At 39.2% G+C, this 23,312-nt stretch overlaps 2 protein-coding genes across 4 annotated transcripts in view; one reads left to right on the top strand and one right to left on the bottom strand.

Annotated features, from left to right (window-relative positions):
- pappa2 (pappalysin 2) overlaps positions 1 to 11,409 on the bottom strand; it is a 69,826-nt gene extending 58,417 nt beyond the window's left edge. Inside the window, exons 1-3 of the mRNA XM_026937049.3 lie at positions 11,277 to 11,409; positions 9,331 to 11,190; positions 7,363 to 8,422 (exon numbers count right to left, since the gene is read on the bottom strand). Coding sequence (XP_026792850.3) covers positions 7,363 to 8,422; positions 9,331 to 10,222 — 1,952 coding nt within the window. The 5' untranslated portion in view covers positions 10,223 to 11,190; positions 11,277 to 11,409. The remainder of the gene's footprint in view (positions 1 to 7,362; positions 8,423 to 9,330; positions 11,191 to 11,276) is intronic.
- A 7,886-nt stretch (positions 11,410 to 19,295) lies between these two features.
- On the top strand, positions 19,296 to 22,575 carry LOC128318201 (uncharacterized). Of its 3 annotated transcripts, XM_053233667.1 has the most exons (3): positions 19,296 to 19,973; positions 21,780 to 22,115; positions 22,188 to 22,575. In XM_053233667.1, the coding sequence occupies exons 1-2, from the start codon at positions 19,506 to 19,508 to the stop codon at positions 22,074 to 22,076; spliced, it is 765 nt and encodes a 254-aa protein (XP_053089642.1). In that variant the 5' UTR covers positions 19,296 to 19,505; the 3' UTR covers positions 22,077 to 22,115; positions 22,188 to 22,575. The 3 variants fall into 3 exon arrangements, with proteins under 3 accessions (XP_053089642.1, XP_053089643.1, XP_053089644.1); XM_053233668.1 differs by having other exon boundaries at positions 21,780 to 22,575; XM_053233669.1 differs by having other exon boundaries at positions 21,783 to 22,575.
- Positions 22,576 to 23,312: the final 737 nt, after the last annotated feature.

A 23,312-nucleotide genomic window follows, 5' to 3' on the forward strand; every position in this document is an offset into this window, starting at 1 on the left:
GTCGTGCCAATCATCATATGCTAGCACTAATTGTAATATTATCTGCAAAAAGCTAGAAATTTTAACAGTTGTTTGTGTGGACAGAGTTCACCTATGTAGCAATAAGTTGGCTGTATTGCATATTAGCACATATTAGTTGTTGCAGCGTCAGGGTTTCATGGTTAGTCATGGCATATGATCGGACGGTTACCTTACTGTTGACTTTTTTACAATACCAATTAAAATGCATTTCCATCTTTTTTCTCCCGCACAGCCGCTCTTTTCATCTTATAATGGCAATTTGATAAATACTTACAGCCTAATAGATTTTATGGAAAAGTCACACCAAAAATAGACTCGACAAGTCATTTTCGGATTGTACTAGTTTTAAGTGGGGAGCTGGGGTAATGTAATTATAACTGGAGTCTTTCTGGGATTTGATTTCCATCCAAATCCGTCACAATTTTTTACGGACTGTGCATATACTCATCTGGAAAGATTACACTGTATTTTATCTACTATAAAAGACTCATATCCTTTGGGAAAAGAGGTTTTGTGTTTTTTCTTCAGCAGACACTTCATGAAGCACTCTTTTCTATCATCACCTGCTGAAAATGTTTAAAAGAACTTGTCAGAGAAGCAATGATTCTGAGGGTTTTAGGGAAGTTTTTGAGAAAATGAAAAAAATAGATATGAAAACAGATGTGAAAACCTACAGACATGTTATGGGCATGTGACCTGCTACTGATAAAGCAGCAGTTTGCGTAGCCACAAAGCCTGCAACAAGCAGTTAGAATAGAGGTCAAATATTGTATTAAAATTAGGTGTATGTAGTATGCAGGGACCTTTTGGTATGACGACCATACATACACTACATAGCCAAAAGTTTGTGGACACCTCACCATCACACCCATAGTGTATGGGGTTGCCACACTATTGGAAGCACACAATTGTATAGGTTGTATTGTATTGTAATTTCTCTTCACTTGGAACTGAGAGGTTTGCCCAGGTTGGAGTGGAAAAACTCGAGTGGCCTGCACAAATCCCTAACCTCAACCCCACTGAACATCTTTGGGATGAACTGGAATGCCAACTGTGCCCCAGGCCTCCTCATCAGTGCCTGACCTCACTAATACTCTTGTGGCTGAATGAGCATAAATCCCCCCAGCTACACTTTAATACTCGCCTTCCCAGAAGACTGGAGCAAAAGGTGGACTAAATCTGGAATGGGATGTTTGAAAAGTACTGGGTGTAATGGTCAAGCGTCTACAAACTTTTGGCCATATAGTGTACATTATAAAGACACTCCCGTCTCTGTGATTTAAACAGAGATCATGTTTCCCAGACAAATCGATCACAATTACTACAGATGTCCTCCAGCAACAGAAATATATCCAGAAATCTTATCCCACAGAAAGAACAACAATTAGGGGAGTTTTAGCTTTTTGTTTCCTTTTGGTGTTTGTTATATATACAATGATTTACAAAAATACATTTGTACAAAGATTTCGAAGTATTTTAACGTTTGCCATAGGCTTGTGTGATTTATGAATGGTTGACTACTATCGTGAAACAGTGAAACTGTAAGATTCTTAGATTAGGTTCTCATACTGTGAAGACTCAGTGATACTTAATGGACTTAATTCCATATGGTTATTGTTTCTTGAGTTTCACACACCCCTTCTATTTAAAAAAGTCCCTCACCTTGTGTGACAGGCTGTGGTTCAATCTGACAGTCACAGACCAATAATGCAAGAATGCCAAGCTTCTTCAACTCTCACAACAGCAAAGTTCCCACTCTAGAGCTTACCACGTCAATAGTTTCTCTCAGATTAAGGCAAATACCTCCAAATCAGAGTCATTGTGATGCATAATAATACACGAGAGGCTATCGAGAACACTCAGTCTTCAGGTATGGCTGATCTAATGACTTATTTGACCTGCCATGATCTTATCAAATCTTAACAAATTATGTATCATGAAAATAGAATGGAAAAATCTTAAACCTAGTGAACAGCTTGAGTGTCTCATTAAGTGGCTAAGTTGTGACTCATGGCAGCACGCTAGGAAGATTACACCAGTCTATATCATACACCCAGCTGCTGTCCTGCAGATGATATGGTGAAGACTGGATAGGTGTTATGGCTCCCCAGAGGCCATGGAAGCTTATATTTTCTTCAAAACCTTTGATTTGTTCCTTGAAATTGAAGCTTGCTTTGAAGTTTACTGTGAGGTTTACTGGGACTTAGTGTCCTTGACACAGCCAGAGGGATCAATACTACCACAGGAAAATTACCTCCCAACCTCCAAAGGCAATGGATATGTCAAGATTCGCGTTATACAAGGGAATACTGCCTACCATATCCCCATTCTCATTCTTTGTGGATTTTTTTATGTTGCAATGCAGAGATGAGGACTGACACAGGTTTCCCTCGCCAAGCCTCTAAACCTTAGAGAAATCTCCATCCAAGTAGTGGAAATTCAAGGCCCCTATCTTAGTCAGAAAAGCAGGTTTAAGATCTTCGATCCTCTGTCCTCTAAAAATTCCACTGAAGACACTGACAGACAATTCCCTATCCATAAGAAACTCTTTCCCTTATGACATGCTTTTTGAAAGAGCATTCCATATGCTTCAAATGCTGTGCTTCAACTACAGATCAGTCAAAGAAATATAAAGCAGTAATCCACTGTTCAGAGTGCAACAGAGTTCAACACCATTCAGCTTTACTTGCAGAGCCAGTACCTTGGACTCAGAAGGGGTCCAACACACCAGCCATTAGTCCAGACAGTAATCCTCTGTATATAAAAAAATCCACAACAAGCTACATCAATTGTCTGTACTTAGTTTATATACTTCTGTTATTGTCTGTAAGAAATTACACATTTTAACAGTTGTTTATGTATACAGAGCTGATCTGTTTAAGTAGTAGCAAGTTGGCTGTACTGCATATTAACTCATGCTATATACTGAATCGTAAATCAGTGATGTCTTGAACTTAATTCTGTATGGCTGTTGTTTTTACAGTTTCACACACCACTTCCATTAAAAAAGGTCTAAAGCCAGTTCACACATTGGGTCCCTTTTGGAAGTGTTTAGCTCACTGCATAGCTGTGTACGCAAATGCACTGTAATGGCAGAAGTGTTTCAACTGGAAAAGGGGGATCTTGGCTTGCTCCTTTTCCATTTGATAGATTCACTTTTTACATTTTTACAAAGCTCGGTTAACAAGAATATGCAGTAAACAGTAACAATCTGGTCTGAAGCAATAGGTAAATGATTGTTTAATGTTGTTTTCTTGACATGTTAATTTTTACAGCAGAAACGTCCTCAAATAAAGTAGGGTGTTTATGGCATTAAAAACTGACTTTTGTGAGGCAGCAAACTCCCTCCGGTTAAACCCAGAAGAACCCTCATTTTATATTTTTAAAACTAAGGCCCAGTTAAAATAGAAGTATAAAAGGACTGTTAATTTCATTTAGTAATCATCAGTGGTGACCTATTATACCTTTAAATTCAGTCTGTACACAACTAATAAATTAAAACTTGAACACTTACATGCAGAAAACGTTTTTTTTTTTCTGTCCTGAATAATTTCACTGTTTTACTTTCCTGACAGTTAACAACAGACATCTTCATAAAATTAATACCTCATGTAAATGGCACCTTTTCCCCTCCAAATTCTGCCCAACACTCTGCTTATTGAATCTCATTATTTGAATTTGTGTATGCAACCACAGCCTCTCTCCTGGCTGCAAAAAATAGCAGGGGGTTATTTGAAGGATAAAGCTAACTTTTTTTACTCAAATATGTCACAGGTAATTTTTTTTCTCCTCATTTACTTTCATACTTGGAAAGCCTTTATACCTTCTATCACTGCCCTAGTGGTTTGAGAAGGTGCAGGTCTTAATGGCCTTTTGTAACACGCCAGAAGGTCTACCTCATTAGCCAAACCACCTACCGTTCCCTGGGCACACTCCATCTTCCCCTGGAAGCATGGTGCTTCTTACATTCAAACTTATTATGTAAGCAAACAGTGGGCCAGTCTTTTGGAACACTTCGATTTCCCTAAATTTGACTCAAACTCATATAGTGTCAGTTTTGCGGAATAGCTCAAAATATTTACCATTTAGCATTCATAGTCACAACTTAAAATTGAGGAGTGTAATCCTCTGAACATGGCTGTTTTAAGTAATTACATCCTTATACCATATATACCTTATACACTTTTCCCAAAAAGAGAATAATGCCCCCCTCCCCCCCAGACTAGCTCTGGGTTTGTTAACAAACACCATGGTAAATATATAGCATAATTTACTGTTAAATCTTGTGACTGACAAAAACTGCCAGTTTTCAACAGATCCTGATAGGGGTTTTAAAACTACAATATACTGTATTGTATTTATGTTTTGTTTAACCGTCACAATACCTGCTACTATTTACATGATGATATTTATGTAAAAGCAGACAAAAACTCTTTCCCTAATATAAAAAAAATCCTAGTTTAAACAGTCACTGTGTCACTTTTGCAAACATGAACAATGTATAGTTTCAGTCTAGCTCGAATCCTATATTAATAAATGCTGCTTCTTTACAAACACATTAATAGTCCCATAATAACTTAGATATGTTGATCAAGTGTAAAAAGCCAGCCAATTTCACAAAAACAGGTTTTATCCTTGCATGTCCATAGTTGACATGGACATTAAGTAAAAATCAGAAAATGTGTATATTTGTGTATAAATATATGTGTATATTGTGTAATGTGTATATTTAACATGTGTATATACAATGTGGAATGCTATATCCATCTCCTCCATGCAACGCTCCTAAAACAAGACATTACATAAAGATAAAAAAGAGACTTATTTGCTTAAATTGTTTACTGAAAAACATGATTGCAAAAAAGATGAAATGACGGATGCGCCCTGTGATAGACTAGCGTCCCATCCAAGGTGTATTTCCCTCTCAGGCAAGGTGATCCTGGGATGGGCTCCAGATCCAAGTTACCCTGGCCAGGGTAAAGTAGTTAATGAAATGAATGAATGAATGAATGAATGAAATAACAGATTAGCAAAGGGAGTGTTTATACAGTAGATTCTATATGCCATTGCCATTACTGCAATACTGTTTTCTAAAAAATAGAAAAAAAACAATTTAGCAAATGTATCCATTATTGATAATATTGATGATATGCCAATTTAGTGTCTGTATAATTATCAATTTTTCAAATGTATACAATACAAACTGCTGATCAAATCATTGATGGTATGCATACCCTGGATCAGCAAGGGTGCAAAAATCAACCATTCGTACTAAGCAGTGGAAACTCATGGCTTAAATGCCTAAATAAATATGTTCCTCCTTTGTTCGCATTTCATGTCAGAGCATTACCAAAATGCTCCTGTGGTTCCCTAGAGAACTTTGACTCTGCTTGAGCAACAAATTTGCATAGTGACAGCCTCTGGCACAAGGTCACACCTAGCTGCAGAAACCTGGACAGTAACTTGCCCAGCCTAACAGTAAAATTGCAGACCTCTGCATAAAAAACTAAGTTATACTGCCATCAAAATGTCATCCCTATATTAATTCTCCTTGCTCTTGCACTGTTCCAACATGGTCAGGTAAATCTTGAAATTGTTACTTCCTTATCAGCATGATTGTGAACCACTTTTCCATCCTGTTGTTTCGCTCTCTCCTCTCTTTCTCTACATTCCACTTTCTCTCTTGGTCTCAGAGAGTCTGCTTTCGGCTTTTGCTTAAGACCTGCTTTTGTCATCTTTTGAAGTGTCCCAATGCAAAACAAGCAGCAAAATGTTTTTCAGACCACCATCCAAGTGTATCATTCAAGCTCCATTACTCGCAATGGGAATTCTGCAGGAACAGATAGGCGCCTTCAAAAGTAGAACTCTTTGCCTTAAGTTCTTCATGAAACTGAAATATAAAACTACTACAGACCATAAAACTGCACCAGCTGGCTGCACAAGCACCACAAGACCCCATGGCATAGTACGTCTGGCACTGCAATTCCGAGTGTACTCTACTGCAACAGTCTTACGTCACCAATGACATGTCATGCAGAATGATATTTAAGAATTAGGGATATCTGAGAATGATGACATTTACATTAAGCATTAGCCTGAGAATAAGAGATGAGAGAAAAGGGGGGGAATGGTTCATCGTTAATCCTGTATATAATCTGTCTTTTCAATGGTCTCATCATGTGTACAGTATAAATAATTATTTAGGCACATGCCTTATAGTTTTTCGCTGTTGTATGGTTTTACATGTGCATTTTTATAAACTCACAAAATCAAAGTGTAACCCCACAGTGCATTTGTCTGATGCACAGCTGTGTTTTTCCCATATATAACAGCTGAAGTATTTCTACCTATATGGATTATCTTGTAAAAAAGGAGAGAGATATCATGGCAAGTCATCACTCAGGTTAAACACAAGCCAAATCAGCCTGCCTGTCATAGAGAACAGAGCTGAGATTTCTGATTTTGTTGTTTAGCAATATAAAGCGTATCCTTTGGATTCGGTCCACATCCATGCTTTTCATGTTTTTAAAACAGTTCCAGAATTTCACATTTGTATGCTTCACTTTTTGTGTAATACAAAGTATTCAGACAGTCACAAAAACATTAAGGGACTGCCCTTTCATGACAAGATATCACCTTTGGTATACTTTAAACTCAAAAACTTTTGCAGACCCAAGCAGGAGATCATCAAAATCAAATATCAAATCCTCAATAGTTTTTATTTATGCCATTATGAAGACATTTCTCATTTGGTCTTCTTTTGTTACCCCCAACTTTGAATGAAACTCTATTCAAAACTTCTACACTCATACACAGAGAAAAGACAGTGACGGCAGATGATGTTGTGAAATGTATGCAAATGCAGACGGATTGACTGGCTACAACCAACTCCACCTTGACCTTCCCCTAGCTGTTCACATCTATCTTTACTTAAGTTGTGGACTGTATTCTAATTCCAGCTTGAATATATGTATTTTTTCCATTTGTTTTGCACCATTCCGAATTCTTTCAAGCCTTTACTGTACTTCTAAGCTGTGTTTCTTTTTTCCTAGATTTTGCAGTTCTTATTTTGTGGATATAAACTTGGATTTGCTTGTCAACAGAATCTGCCTGTGTTTTTCTATGATTCCATGAAAAGCCTGAATAAAGCAACTCAAAAAGTACATCCAATTACCTCAGGTCCCACCTGTTGCAATTAGGCAAATGTTTTAACCATATTTGTTAAATGGTTTGTATTTAGTTTTTAATAATCTCTACATTCTGCCATGTTATTTTTATAAGGTTATCATTTACATTGCATGTAGGTCTGAAGAACTTTTACAGAAAAGAACTGAAATTTACCTTTCAGGTGACTCAGGGTCAAAGCATGTTCTTGTGACATTAGTGACCTCTGGATCACAGCAGTCACCATCATCATAGTCATAATGGATGGTGTTGCACTCAGGTTGACACACCCCATCACCCCTCATCCAGCTGTAGCAGGTGCTTGGGCGCAGACAGTCACCTCCATCATGGCCTGTGAGAGGGTGATCACACTCTCGGTCACAGTGACGATCTCCCACCTTGGTCACATGGCAGTTGCTGAGCACAAGGCGTTGCCGCAGTGATGAATTGTACACGTTAATTATGCTGAGCTCCAGTGTCAGGTTGTATGGTCCAAAAGCTCCTTCCAGTGCCTGCTTCTGAGAAAGAATCTGCTGCTCTGACACAGTGGGACTGCTACCATCATCATTGCACACATTTACCACACGGTATCGTAGCCTTTTAGCAGCCCGCAGCTCCCAGTTCTGGTTGTAGCTCAGGATAATATCTGGATTGTCGCAAACAGTCACCCCACAAGGAGGAGGCAGGAAAGGTGAAATTAGCTCCTGCTTTGGTGCTGGTAAGACTACAATGGCTGGGTGTTGGCGGTCTTTGTATGGCACCCATTGTGCCTCCATCATGGAAAAGTCGGCCCAGAGTTCTAGGAGGGGGTTCTGTTTCTTTGAATGCCACACATCACTTTTAAAAAGCTCGTTCCTACTGCGAGCATGATCCCACAAGATAACACCTCCTAGATAACCTCGAAAGCCTTGTTCAGAGTTAGAGAGGTTACCTCCCAGCAAAAATGTGCGACAGCTCTTGATAAAAGGGCCATACAGATCACCAGACTGCTGTGTGCTCTCTCTAACTTTGGCACCATCTATAAATAGAGCCATCCGGTGGCCATCATACCTGGCGACTATATGAGTCCAGGCACCTGGCTGATAGTGCTGATGTCCAGCGAGAGTGGTGGATCTTTGGGCCCGGTCTGTACGGAGAGTAAAGAAGAAGCAGCTATCTTTTTTCCCCATGGGCTTGGAAGTCCGGATGCCAACAGACCACCCTTTTTCACTGTTGCTGGAGCAGTTGTCAAACACGCCTTTACAAAAAAAAAAAAAAAAAAAGTATGCATAATGGTTTAGTGCATATAAAATGTTTGTGCATTGCCCGTGCGTTTAAAATTGGGATTCAATTATCTGAAAAGGTTGAAGAGTTTAAATGAACTGAACAAAGTCACTGCTATTCCCAGCTGCTATTTGTAAGGAGCAGTCTGGCCTCCAGATGTTCACATAGAAGGACAGAGAAAGGTCAGGGAACCCCTTCACTCACCCCACACCCACTCACTTGAACACAGACACTGTGCTCCCCGAATTCTGGAAGAAGAAAGCTGGCAATCCTAAACAACGTATCATAAAGGTAGATACAATCCAAAAGGTTTAATTCATTCAGACAATCCAGCTTAAGCATAGCATGCTTGCATATGTGCCAAAATACATTTAATTCCATCTGTCTAATTTATTATTTTTATACTGTATCCACATAAGAGGTTTAAATTGTGGACACTTAGGTTACCAGATCATTATTCAGTTATTTATCTTAAAGCATATTATCCAATAATTGCTATGAACCTGTTTTGTGTTTTTTCCCTCTAGTGGATGCAGTGATTTATTACACCTGGTACTGTGTGTGTGTGTGTGTGTGTGTGTGTGTGTTTCAGCCTTGCTGAAAAAACATGTCTGTTCCCAAGATGTTGTCCTTTTTCTTTACAGTAATCACACAAAGCAATATTTAGGATCAAGTACAATAATGGGCAATTTCCAATAATAATATAATTAAATCCATCTCCAAGCCACTTCGGAACTCCAGTCTAAGTTCTGAGAGTTCTTCTATTTTACAAATTCACAATAACTCGCTATATCACAGTCAAGTGAAGATGTGGGCTGTATGTGTAAGCTCACCTACTATGCACAAATGAAAGATTCTGGTAATGCAGCACACAATACCAACCTGCTATAAGGACTGGATTGTTCTGACCTCCCTCAGGCTTGACCCATAGTTCTAGTGTGAAACTGGAGCGAGGAAGCTCCACTTCAGCTGCTGGGTTCACCTTCAGCTGCTCCCTCTGACTGAAATACAGCGCGGTCATCCACTTCGGCGGGACACTGTGGATCTTGGCACGCAACAATTCTGTGGCCTGTCTGTTCTTTCCCTCCACCTCCCCAGAGTAGTCCTCATTCCCTTCCCCTAAATGCTTGTTCCCTTCAATGGTGAACTTTACAGGGCTGCGACGCATTCTTCTTGCTGAAGAGGAACTAGTCGTCCTTTCCATCCATGTCCATGGGCTTTGGAATTCTGCCATGACTGATGCTGATTTAGAGGTTTCACTGCTTGAATCTGGCATTTTCAGTGAGAAAAACTTAGCAGAGTTGTCAACATTTGAGGAGTCCAGTGCTTCTTTCAGTTTTGAATGTGTCGAACCATCAACATTTTTTTCTTGGCTGCCACTGCCCCATGATTCAGGATAAGAAGAGAGCTGCACTCCATTTGCTATAAGTAGTGAGTTATCACCATGTTTGTTTTGGTCATCAGTTTCATCACACATTCCAGGGACATTACTTCTGTCAGAACTGTATTCACCTAAGCCGAAGCCTGTGTTCAGCACTGATTTCAGATAGAGGCCTGGCAGGCGGGTATACTTGCCTGGCATGCCTGCTAGAAGATAGGGTTGGGCTGCAGGGACATTGAGGCTGACTGAGCCGCACTGCTCTTCAGCAGTCTGTTTCCTGGCCTCTTTCAGCACCAGACTCTGCTTGTAGTGCTGAATGTGGTCTGACATAGCTGTGTTTAGCAGCCATGTGTTGAATATTACAAGAATGATGGTCAGTAGTCTGATAAGCATTGTGACATTAATTTCCCTGCATAATCAAATCATTCAATCTGGAATGATCAGTTTGAGGACTGGTTTGTGTTTAATGTTGTCAAATACCCGACTAGTAGCAAACAAAATAAACTATGGATAATATAATAGTACAATTGAATAAGTCAACTCTACTAAATTATTACTGAATGACGTGTCACCAAGATCTGAACAAAAATTTACTGTGCGTTACTGGCTGAAGCCATGATCATTTTCCTGTGTTGAGGGAAATGTCTTTCTGTTTATTATTTCGAGAAATTATTGGTTAAATATTAAGGTGAATCTGAATGAATGTTTCTTCTTGTTTCTCAACTTAGCACACGTAGCAGAAAGCAATTTTACCAGTTATTATTGCGTGGAGTTCGATACGCCTCGATTATATACAGCTTACACCTTGATTTCTGAGCCAATGATTTCTTCTCCTCTAGCGCGCATCTTCTAGACTGACCTCGTAGATTTATAGAGATTTATGTAGAAATCTGACAACATTTGACTCCAGCCATTAAAAGAAAGCCAAAACACCTCACGCGCATACGCGCGCGAAATATGTCACCTGTTAAGGCGCAGCATCACTCGACTCAAAGCCATTCCTCCATGGTGTTAGAGCTCTAAAATAAAGACAACCGCTGCCTGTTACCCTCAAAAACAAGGATGCTATCCGGCTGTTTGGTGATATGAAATCTAAGGTTAGGGTTAGGTTATACGAGGTAGCCTATCGCCACTTCTCAAGCTGTCGCCTGCCGTCCGGCGTGTTCACCACACCAAGGTGAAACGAAAAGTAGCTTGAGGTTTCATTTGACCGCACAGAAAAGAGTAAAAGCTCTGACTATCCACTCAATATTTTATTAAATAAGCCTGTTTCCAGCGCATGGGGACGCAGGAAATAGAGTCTGTTGTCATCACTTATCTCTCTTCAGCTGGTGACGAATGGCATGCGCGTGATTCTCAGCCTGTACAAAATAAATAAATAAATAAATAAATAAATAAATAAAGTCGACTTTGAAAATATGAAGGATGAGGTTTCCATTGACAATACCCTTTTCAGGATCACTGGGTTTGTGCGTCAGCTACTCTTTGCCCTGCGTATTCCTCCTGCTTCCACTCCTACCGCCGAGCTCTCCCTCAAGATTTTTTTTTTCCCGTGAAGCTCAAACTCACGCGCTTATTTGGTTTTATCCGTTTCCACCGGTGTGACGTCACACAGAGACGCCCCCTCCTCACCCTAGCACCCACCCATGTCTCGCACTTTAACTCAGGAAAGCACGCGCGCGTTCGGCACTGATTGCGGCTGACATCTTCGCTCCCTGCACTGCTCTCACACAAGACACACCACATCTGTTTGACATGTGAAAAGGGAAGCAGTGCAGATATACTGCCCAAGGAGAGAAAAAAACAAATGTTCAAAAACATACTGCAAAACACTATGCATCACATACATCAATGGACTATAGGTATATGGGGTTTTTCTGGCAGAAGTGTGCTTGGGTGATAAAGGTTTCATGCAGACCAACTCCTAGCTTGCAGGCCTCACAGCTCACAGCTTTCTGCAAATATTTCCCCAACATATGCACTTTCAATTTAAACACTTAACTACTGAAAGCTGATGAGAAAAACACTGTAATATTAATTAATAAATAACTGTAATACACTCTATATCCCATTGTAGTTTACAGGTGTTTGAAATAGCCTTCTTGTGTTAATGCTGAATATATTCAAAGGGAGTCCAGTTAAAACCAGATGATCTTGTTAGGACACTTCGACTGAACTTTAAATCACTAAAGAGTGCATGTTCCCAATGTAAATAAAGAATATAGGCTAATTGTTATGTTTTTCCTTCTTGTAACATCCTGTATGTGTTACTATATGCATAATCTTCCTGCAACATTTGTTTTGTGTTTATCTTGTTGTAGGTGAAAAAAACATTAGAACATTAATTTTGGAATACATATTAATGGGGCATAAAATGGTTTATCAAACAAATCTCTGATGGTGCACAATGAGTTTAATTCTACAATACCACTAATCTGTAGATTGCTGTATCTACACAAATAACTTCAAGTCTCAAGTCTTCAAGACTGATCCTCATAAACCAACATTAAATCATACCGCCTCCCTCCCAGACATAGAACAAATGTAAACTAGGCTAGTACAGGCAAAACACTCAGGAGCCTCTTGTGATCATAGAAAGGACAACATTAAGAACATCATAGCCTCAAACAAAGTTAATTCGAGAGGCTATCACATTTGACTTATGCCACAGGCTACTATGTTGTAATTTTTTTTTTTTACAGTGACCATGTAAATCATGTTTTTTATTGAAATCAAACATTATAATTTTATAGATATTTGGTGCAATTGTGATAGTTTGTTGTTGCTGATAATTGCACTCTGAAGACACATTAACAACAGCTAGATAAGGAGTTAGCTAGATAACAGTATAGATTAAACTTTGACTAAAAAGTTTACAGCATTCATTTTGATTATTTATTATTTACATTCAAATGGATTTTTAAAAAGAAATTCCACAATGTTCGATACAGCAGGTATGGTTCCTATTGTCACAGCGTGCGAGACGAACACAGAAGAGGTAATATTATTAATTGTCCTGTCTGCTGCTCTTCTCCCACTCAAAATGTTCATAGAGCAAGTCAGAGGCAGAGTGATTCCTGCCCCAGTGTGCATCTTTTAGTGCTTTTAGCATTTTCAACCATCTGGTGCAATAATAAGTTTTCCTGTATGGGGCACTGAGCACCCTGCCCCATGATGGTACAACATCTGCACCAAGTCACTGGAACATCAGACCCAGTTTGAACATCAGACCCAGCCTCTGAAAATACTAGCAGTCAATAAATGCACTAAAACCATTTTAATATTTACATTTACATTTACAAAGAATGGCATTTGGCAGATGTCCTTATCCAGCGTGGCTTACAAAAGTGCTTTGAAGTCTCTATCAATAAACAAATCCTCATACTGGTTCACTAGGTCAGGAACTAAGAGTATCAGTCTAAAAACACTGTTGGGGAGGTTAGTACGTTATAAAAAAAAATATGGCAAGGATTTTTTTTTAATGTTTAAATAACAAAGTGCTATTTTAAGTATTTAGTGAAGAGGTAGGTCTTAACATGCTGTCAGAATTGCACTTAAACCATAGTTTATAATAATACAGATTAAGACTCTTTCCCTAAAGACTCCTTGGTCAAGCATCATATCCTTTAGTAAGTAAAGCTACTTAAATATGCAACATACTATATATTACAAGAGCAGCCCTTTTGTTCTTGGTCAGCCAATCTGCTGTGTCATCATGTTTCACTGACTGTGCTTCACACCCTACACCATACATTACAAGAACAAAAGAGAACCAAATGCATCAGTGAATACATTGTGTGAGGTTGTAGAGAGGACAGAGCTCATTAGCTGTGTCCTGGAGGTGTGGGGTGATGGTTCCCCTAATTAATCATGATATATACAGTATGTTATTCCAGTTCTTCCAGTTTTTTGAAATCAGAAACATTGTTTTTTATCTTTCTTAACAAGAAAAATACCTGGTGTATTACCAAATTTTCCAGTGTCTTATTTTCTGTTCAGTTTATAACAGCCCTGAAATGGTATTCAACTAGGAGATGCATGTGGCATAGAGTAGCACAGGAGTGGATCTTTTTTTAAAATAATAAATCGATTATATTAAATAAGTGAATAAATAGATAGAATGACCTATAACCAGACATGACATCCACATGTAGGAATATCTTGGAACTAGTTCTGCAGCTGTTTAATTTCCCAAATATCACAAGATTTTGCCCCCACCGGTTTTGTCAGGCTCAATTTGCAAGCTCTGGGCACCTGGCAGTTACAGTGGGGGCCCCTTCAGGGGGAGAAAAGACTTCAACCAGTGGGAGGTATGAATTTCGCAACCAACCCGAGAATCCTCCTACTAAACATTCAGCTTTTTAAGGGCATTGAGATCTAGCTGCAACTTGGTGAAAGAAAGAAAAAAGAAAAAAAGGTGAATGGTAGCTCCTAGACCCCACCCCCAACAGTAAAGGAGCTCAAAGAGATTATCCTGCATTTGAGGCCAATCCATTTTGAAGTAACCATCAACTGCAGAGAGGAAAAATAAATCACACAAAGAAAGAAAGAAAGAAAGAAAGACTTCAGTGATAATTGTAGATGTAATAAAAATTGAGAGCAGGATAACAGAATTTTACCTGATATGTATGTGCATATTTTTAATATACACTCACCAACCACTTTATTAAGAACATCAGTACACCTGCTCATTCATACAATGGGCTACTTGCGCAAACACTTCCACATTCAATTGGGCATGGCTCCTTTGTTTCCAGTTCATTCACTACACTTGTATTTACGGTATTTTACAGTCAGTGTCTGCAAGAGCTCCTGAAGATGAATGTCAATGACATTCATCAGACATAAGAACACTTGCAAAGCCCCTTCTAGATAGCTGGAGAAAGGCTTCAAACTGTATATTTTGTCATTCAGCTATAACAAATAAACTATGAAGTTAAGAAAATGCCTATTAACAGAAACAAACACCCAAGCTGATGTTAGCCTGACAAAGCTGACTGAAAAGCAGCTTGTGCTGTTGCTAATGGGGTGTCTTCAGTTGAAACAGGATATTATAATAATAATAATAATAATAATAATAATAATAATAATGATATTCATCATCATCATCATCATCATAAATAACATCAACATCATGAACAATATATTATTCATCATAATCAAAATTTATTATTCAGTAAGTGTTTCTTGTTAGATGTTTGTTATTGTGTAGTGCCTTTCTGGGCCATGGTGTTTGAATTCTGTAGCCATTCCAATCAAAGAGCAATGGCACTACACTGTTTTGCCAGTCTTCTCTGATTCTCAGTGGCTTTAGTTCAGCTAGCTGATCTGGTGTGAAATGTCTGCTACAGACCTTCATATGGGTGGAAATGGTGAAATGGTTGCAAAGTACACATTGTCTCCAGAGACCACTCTGAGCTGGGAAGCTGTGGAAGCCTAAAGCTGTTAAATTTCACTGTGCAGAGAGTGACACAGCAGTGCTCATGACATTTCTTCATTTATCATTGAAAATATTTGGTCTTAAATACCTTACAGTGGACACTCATTTTGATTGATTTACTAAGGACAAACAGTACTGACAAATGTAAGCAGTGCTACTGTAAATGTGAGAACTGCATGATTCAAACTGAAACTGAGTCATAGCCCTGAGTGCAAGTAGCCCATTATTCAATCAGCCAATCATGTGGCAGCAGCGCAAAGCATAAAATCATGCAGATATACTGTAGGTCTAGAGCTTCAGTTAATGTTCACATCAAATATCAGAATGGGGAAAAATGCAATCCCAGAAAAGCATTTTGAAAAAATCCCATAAAAGCAGATGATTGGAGGTTCCTTAACCCTTTAGACCCCATAGCAAACTCTACAGGCTGCTCTGCGTAGCATACACATATATACAGACGTCATTTCTGACAGAAAAAAGAACAACTCCAGCTATATTCGTCATGAATTTAAGACAATTATGCATTTAGTTTGCTATCGCTATATCTGTGTTTTCAATTAGAATAAATTAAATTTATACATTTTAAATATACTTTAATGTGATCAATGCACCAAGGCTGTCAAGCTTTAGACTTAGGATGTCAAGAAAAGAGATTGTCCAACTGTTCTCTTTGACAGACAGATGACTCTTACAGCACTTTTGTTTTCTTGTCTTCTAGAGTAGCATTAACATCTACCCAAGTTTATAGAGAAATAATTATCTGGTCAAACTTGTTTGGCAAAGGAGATAAATCAAAGTGAATCCTATTCCCTGTCTCATCACCTACTATATATAATGATTTTAGATTTTGATGCTAACTGTTTTTGTGTTTATTAGAGCTGTATTATATGATTATTTTTGTAATTGAATATGCTACGGTGGCTTAGTGGTTAGCATGTTTGCCTTGCACCTCCAGGGTTGGGGATTCGATTCCTGCCTCCATCCTGTATGGACAGAGTTTGCATGTTCTCCCTGTGCTTTGGGGGTTTCCTCCCACAGTCTAAAGACATGCGTTGTAGGCTGATTGGCATCTCTAAATGGTGAAACGGGGGCAAAGTGTGTGTCAGAGGGACAAGTGAAGAGAATTGGGCAGGTCATGCATTGTGCAAACCATGACATTCTCTCATCCAGTTTATACCTTCCAAATGCAGTTGTATTGTCTGCATCAGAGGTGGCTGCAAAGCAAAAAGTGGCCAATGTGTGAAGAATTCTTTTGGATACTCAACTCGTATTACTTTCAGGAATTTCACAAAAGATCTAAAATACTATTTCTGTAGAGCATCTGCCACATTTATTTGTCGTAGGTATGAAGCTCATTTTTGCTTTTTGCACTAATGCAAGATGTGTTTATTCATCAATTAACAAATTTATCATCTAGTCACTATGTTTAGTATTTTCTAGTGAATCAAATCAAATATTTGCTGTTTTAATGTATGTTATAATAATAGGCCACTATCATTTCAATTTGTTGTTTCAACTTTTATACTTCTTTTACCTATACTACTTAAATGTTTTTTTTACACAAGATGAATGAACAAGATATATTCCCTACATATTTATTTAATATACTTATTTATTTACTTACTTATTTAAAATATACTTATTTATTTATTCTGGTCAGGCTTGCAGTGGAGCTTATCTTGGGAACACTAGGAATGAGGCAGGAATACACCTTGCATAGGGCACCATGCATTCACACCTAGGGGCATTTTAGTCTTAGCCAGTTCATTTAACAGCATGATTTGTACAGTGGGAGGAGGCCAGAGAATCCAGAGAAGCTGATATGGACCCAGGGAGGGCATGCGAAACTCCACTCAGACAGTAACCCGAGCTCAGAATGGAGCTGGAGACCCTGGAGCTGTGAGGCAGAAACACTACCCACTGCGCCACTGTTGCTGCCATGTTACTAAGTAATATTAGTATATTATAGATTCAGCATGTTACAATCGATTCATTCCATAGCTCTCTTGTTTATGTGTAATTTAATTAATTATTTTTAATGAATTATCTACTAAACATACTTAACTTTAATAAATTACACAACTGTACTGTGTTATACATGGCTAATGGAGATTTCCTCTTTCTTCATGGTTAACTTATCACTCTGTACTAAGATTTATCAATGCCAAGACTTCTGCTATTTTCTTTACAAAAGGCATGGCATCACTGCCACAATCAGTCTCTCCCTAAAGTAGTGGTCATAGCTGTGTCCATAGCGGAGTCCATATTGCAACAGCAATATAGGGATCAAATACATAGATGCATTCAATATCATTGGTAGTGATGTTATGTTGGAAACAAATAATTCTGAGGAAATTCATGGTGTTGCCTCTCTTTAGACCAGTTTTAGAATGTTTGTTCTCATCAAGACTCCTTTCAGGCTGTTAATTAAGTCACATGGGTTTAAGTTCAAGAAGTAACTTACTTTTAAAATAAAATCAGCTTGTAATTGTCTTTTTCACTGATGTGATCACTGATACACTGATTTGTTTAAAGCAATGATAAACCCCTTAACTCTTAAAATTCTCAGGGATTTACAAGAGTTCTTGACTTCTTCTAAAAAGGGAAGCAGTTTGCCGAACATCCTAGAGGATTTTAAAGATTTTTAAGTATGATCTAAACACTGGTAGGATGATAAGTGAGCACCAAAGGAATTCTCTCTCTCTTAGCAGTGAAATATTTAAAAGTCAGTGCACCCATTCTCTCTATCATGGTAACCTGGGCAATTGCATCATCTATTTCACTTTTTTAGGGAATCCACAGTTATAGGAAATATTATTTCTTTCTAAATACCTTTCTTACTTTTCTGTCAGTCGCAAATGTCTCAGTACTTAGCGTCTATGAATACTAACTATCTAAATCCCTTTCTAACCTAATCTCATCTTAATTTATAAAGCATGTTGAGTACATTGGCCTCCTGTTAAAAAGAGGTCTGGTCAGAGTTCTCACAGCCCAACAAGATATAAATGTTTGAAATGGCAAAGGTGGTGCAGTCATCTCTAACTGAGACACCAAATTGGCTTGCGCTTCATCAGTACAACTTATCAAGATATTTTTGTACCATCCCCTTGAAAGGTGAGCCAATGTTAAAGCACTTACAATTAGAGCAACAGCATAGGTTTGCCAAAATAAATACCACACAAAATCATTAACTTTGATGAAAGGTTAATGCCTATGATTTACTGTGAAAATAATATACTGGAGTTAACAGTATGTGAAAAATATGGGTCTATACATCAATGCATCCATTAAAACAAATGATAGCAGTCTGACCAAACTGACCAAACACAGACATACAATCAGTAGGCAAACTTTACCAAGCCTTCAGTCTAAGTCAGCCCTCCCATGCAACAGCAGAGATTTTGCTACTTGCTCTTGTTTGAAATTGATTGGGGAAATGGTATCTTAAGCAATGTAATTGGGTATTGAGTAAAAACTTGTTAGAGTTAACAATAGAGTCTAATACTTTTTATAGGGTCTGTTTATTAATTGAGACATATATAATATATAGACCACCCCTATTATTACAAAAAAAAAAAAAATGCCATACCAAAATCTTTATAAAGGCTTACATGCAGGCTTTTCTATGGGTAATGATGACCCCTACTGCACCAAGAGAGAATTTCAGGAAGAAATGAGCCTGTCTATTATCAGCACATATTATCAGCACAGCCATTATTATGCCCTGCTCTGTGAAATATGTAGAAATAGAAATAGTTTTTCACATCCCTGAAAATGTTGTGTACATGTACATTGTTTATAATCATTTACTGCCTTGTGATTTTGTGTTTTCAGTACATGTACAGTAATTGTGTAACCACCATCTCTTACCAATAGATTTCTTTTGACCAGGTCATTTTGCCATATACACATGTGGGGCAGTGGGTTTGAAAAAGCAGGTAATGTGTGATGATTCTCACCTGTGTCTTATTACCATCAGCCTACTTATGTGTGTTTCTTTGTGCTTTTAGTGACTGCTGTGAGCCAGAGTGAGAGCGAGTGGCATAGCTGATGGAACTTGCACACACACGCACAGAGCATGATCCTGATCTTGCTGAAAAGCGTTGCTGGGAAATAAAAGTGAGCCCGGAGCTCTGCTGAAATTCCACCTGCCTCCTGAGTCTTCCTCCGCACCCATACACACCAGATTCTACAGTGGTCTTGAAACCCAGGATCAAGGAGGACTCAGATGCTTCCATGGAAGCCTCTCCATTCAGCGACATCATAAAGTCCCTCGCCAGAAGCTGCTGCAGCCCTCCACTTCTCCAGCTGTGTCCCCTGCCATCGTCCAACAAAGGATGCTCACCAAGATGGCCTCCACTGATGATCCGGAGGCCTTCACTGAGCTTTTCACTGATCTCGTGGCAGTGGAGGATGAATGGGCTCACCATCTCCTCTCCTTGCTATTGGGGAAGCCCAGCTTGCTGGCAAGCAGCTGTTGCCAAGGACACAGCCGGAGTATCTGAGTGTCAAGTGGGCGGTCCTACAGCACGCCAACCAGACACCAGAAGAGCACTGCTGACGCTTTCAGTTGCTGCAGCTAACCGACGTTGGCTAACCCTTTGCCTACGCGCAGCAGCTGAAGGACTCCTGTCGTCGGTGGTTGCAGTCCACCAAAGCCTGACTCAAGGCAAGGCATTGGGAAATCCCCTTTTTACTGTGAAGGTGAGGTGTGTACGTAGGGATATATCCACTGATGCCCATATTAATAATTTTCTGGGGCCAAACTCATAGCGTGGAGGTGGTGGTTAGTCCCAGCCTCACCCATCCACTCATTTTAAGGACAAATTGGCCAGGTTTAAGGAAAATGTTCAAAATCATGATGGTTGATGGTGGATTAGGCCTCTATAGAGGTGCACGGAAGGGTATTGCTTTGTATTAGTTCTGGTGGATAATGCAATGTGATATCCAGAAGCAGTGAATTGTTTTACGAAATTGTTGCCATCATTATGGAAAATTGGGAAGAGGGACCTTCACTCAGTAAAAATAAAATTCAGTACATTTTGGACATGAGAGTAAAACTCCATACCATGGATTACCTAACAGAGGAGAATTTGCGTCAGACCCAAAAAAGGCAGTCCCGACTGTATAAAGGGGAGCTCAGCTATGGAACATTGCACTAGGAGATAAAGTGCTCGTATTACTTCCCACATCAAGTTCTACATTACTGGCGAAGTGGCAGAGGCCCTTTGAGGTCACATGGCGAGTTAGGGAAGTTGACTAGGGGTGGCTGTGGCTCATGGGGTAGAGTGGGTTGTCCGCTAATCGCAGGGTTGGCGGTCTGATCCCTCGGCCCCTTCACATGCTGAAGTGCGCCGTGAGTGTGTGAATGAGAAATAGTGTAAAGTGCTTTGTAGAACCACTAAGGTTAAAAGGCGCTATATAAGTGCAGACCATTTACTATAAGGCCAGGTGAATGGATAGAGGTGATGTGCTACAAATATACCATCTCAATCTCCTTAAACCATAGAGAGTGGTGGCTCTAGTGACGGTGGTACCAGAGAGAAAGAGGAGCATTTAAAAAAACTCAGCTCATTCCTAGCCATGTGGAGTCCATCTCCATCAAAAAGAACATAGGTTGCAAGGGGAATTTTTGTATTTTTGCCTCTATCTGGTCACACAAACTTTGTAGAGCAACACACTGAGACTCCCCCAGGTGTAGTGGTACACTGCTGCCCCTGCCATTTAATCGAAAACAAGAAAAACATAGTTTAGGATGAACCTAAATTAACGTGGGAGTAATCGAGGAGTTCTACAGTAACTGGAGCAGCTCTGTGGTTTTGGCGACCAAGGCTGACTGGTCCAGTTTTGTGTGGACATAAATAAGTCAATGCAGTATCTAAATTTGATGCATACCCAATGCCACACATTGATGAACTGCTCGAACATTTAGGCGGTGCTCGCTTTTATTCAGCATTAGATTTATACATTTAGATTTGACTCCAATAACCCAAGAAAAAAATTAAATTTTCCACTCTGTTTGCATTACACGAATTTGTCACCCTTCCATTTTTTTGGTTTGGGGCACCAGCAACATATCAGTGTCTCATGGACAGAATACTCCATCTGAAAAAGACATATGCTATTGCTTATGTAGATGACATAATCATTTATAGTAATGATTGGCAGTGGCATTTACAACATCTGAGAGCAGTTCTTAGATCCTTGAGATGGGCATGACTCACGGCAAACCCAAAGAAGTGTTTGTGCAATTGTGCAGTGATTGTAACCTGCTTGAGACCCAAGACCAAAAATTGGGTAAAGCAGTTGTTGGGGATGGCTGGCTATTATCATAGGTTTATGCCTAATTTTTTGGACATCACCAGCCCCTTGACTGACCTCATTAAAAGGGAAGCACCAGATCCAGTCCAGTGGATGGAGCTGTGTTAGCTGGCTTTCTGCCAGGTAAAAGAGGTTTTGTGTGGGGGCCCACTATTACATTCTCCTGACTTTTTGCTCTCTTTTGTTCAGCAGACTGATGAGTTGGGCAGAGGGCTAGGGGCCATTTTGTCCCACGTGGTGAAGGGACAGGAGTGCCCCATGCAGTACATCAGCTGGAAACTCTTGGTAAGAGAGAGTAAGTACAGAATGATAGAGAAGGAGTGTCTGGCCATCAAGTGGGTGCTCCTCAAGCTCTCATATTATCTACTGTGGCACCCCTTTACCCTCTGTTCCTATCATGCCTTGCTCCAATTGCTCGACCGTAATGCCAACGAGTGGCTACAGACCAGACCGGTCCCAGACCTTAGTCTGGTAGTCGGGGTATGAGGCAGCGGTCGAGCGTCAGCTGCAGACAGGGTTGAACAGGTAATACATGATGATTCTCACTTATGTCTTATTACTGCCAGCCTACATATATGTGTGTCTTTGTGCTTTTAGTGACTGCCGTGAGCCAGAGAGAGAGAGAGAGAGAGAGAGAGATAGTGGCAGAGCTGGCAGAGCTTGCAACACATACACACACACATTCACACCCACACACATAATCTTTGAACAAGGAAAAAGCCTCATGTTAGTGACAGCCCCTTTTGGGTTGCATTTACATTAGCTTGTTTTTTTTTTTTTTTTTTTCAGTTTTTGCAAGTGTGCTGAAAAGTGCTGCTGAGAAATAAAAGTGAGCCTGGACCTCTGCCTGAACTAACTGTTGTATAATGGTGTTTACATCAATTACTATGTCATACAGTGACTTTGTGACTTTGTCTCAACATGTGCGTACACGTGTGTACATGTGCATTAAAACATATCCAGGCAATTTCATCATCCCTGTTATCCCAGTTATTCAGTGTTCATGCAACCACAATTCAATACTTTTGACATGTGAAAAAATACCTTATGAAAACTAATTTCATAAGCTAAGGTTAGACTTTCATAATGAAAACATAAATACTAGAAGGGAATATGTAGGGCTATTCAGCTGGTGGCTTGTTGGCAAATGTTCTGTTTATCAATTCAGACTGGCCATCTGATAATTTCTATTTGTTAATAAATTAATTAAAATTCATCATAAATCCCCGACCTTTTAACTGCAACAAACCCAAATTCTCTAAATCTCCGGTAAGAGAGATGTCCTGCAGTGATGTCACCAGCCAATTACAGGTACTGCTTTTCAAAGCATCATTTAACTGACAAAACAAGATGGTTGCAATAAATGCGTGTGTCTGTGTGAAAAGCAAGAGGCAGGTGAACAGGAGAAGGAAAAAAAAAAAACAAGAAAAAAAATATTAGAAATGTAAAGGGAAGTATTGTGATGTAGTTTAAAAATATAATTTTATCCAAAATGGATAAAATTAGTAATTGTATGCATAGAATTTTAAGTTGATATATTTTTTCATGATGGCATATGTTGCAAAGATGCAAGAAAATGAAACGAAGCACTTTTAAAGCACATCTTTTTTTCACTTTTCATTTGATTAGCTTTTGCAATGTTGTGAAATAAAAGTACTGCAATTTACAATTACATTTATGGCTTTTGGCAGATGCCCTTATACAGAGCGACTTACAGAAGTG

This window comes from Pangasianodon hypophthalmus, chromosome 4 (assembly GCF_027358585.1).
Source record: "Pangasianodon hypophthalmus isolate fPanHyp1 chromosome 4, fPanHyp1.pri, whole genome shotgun sequence".
Taxonomy (NCBI): Eukaryota; Metazoa; Chordata; class Actinopteri; order Siluriformes; family Pangasiidae; genus Pangasianodon; species Pangasianodon hypophthalmus.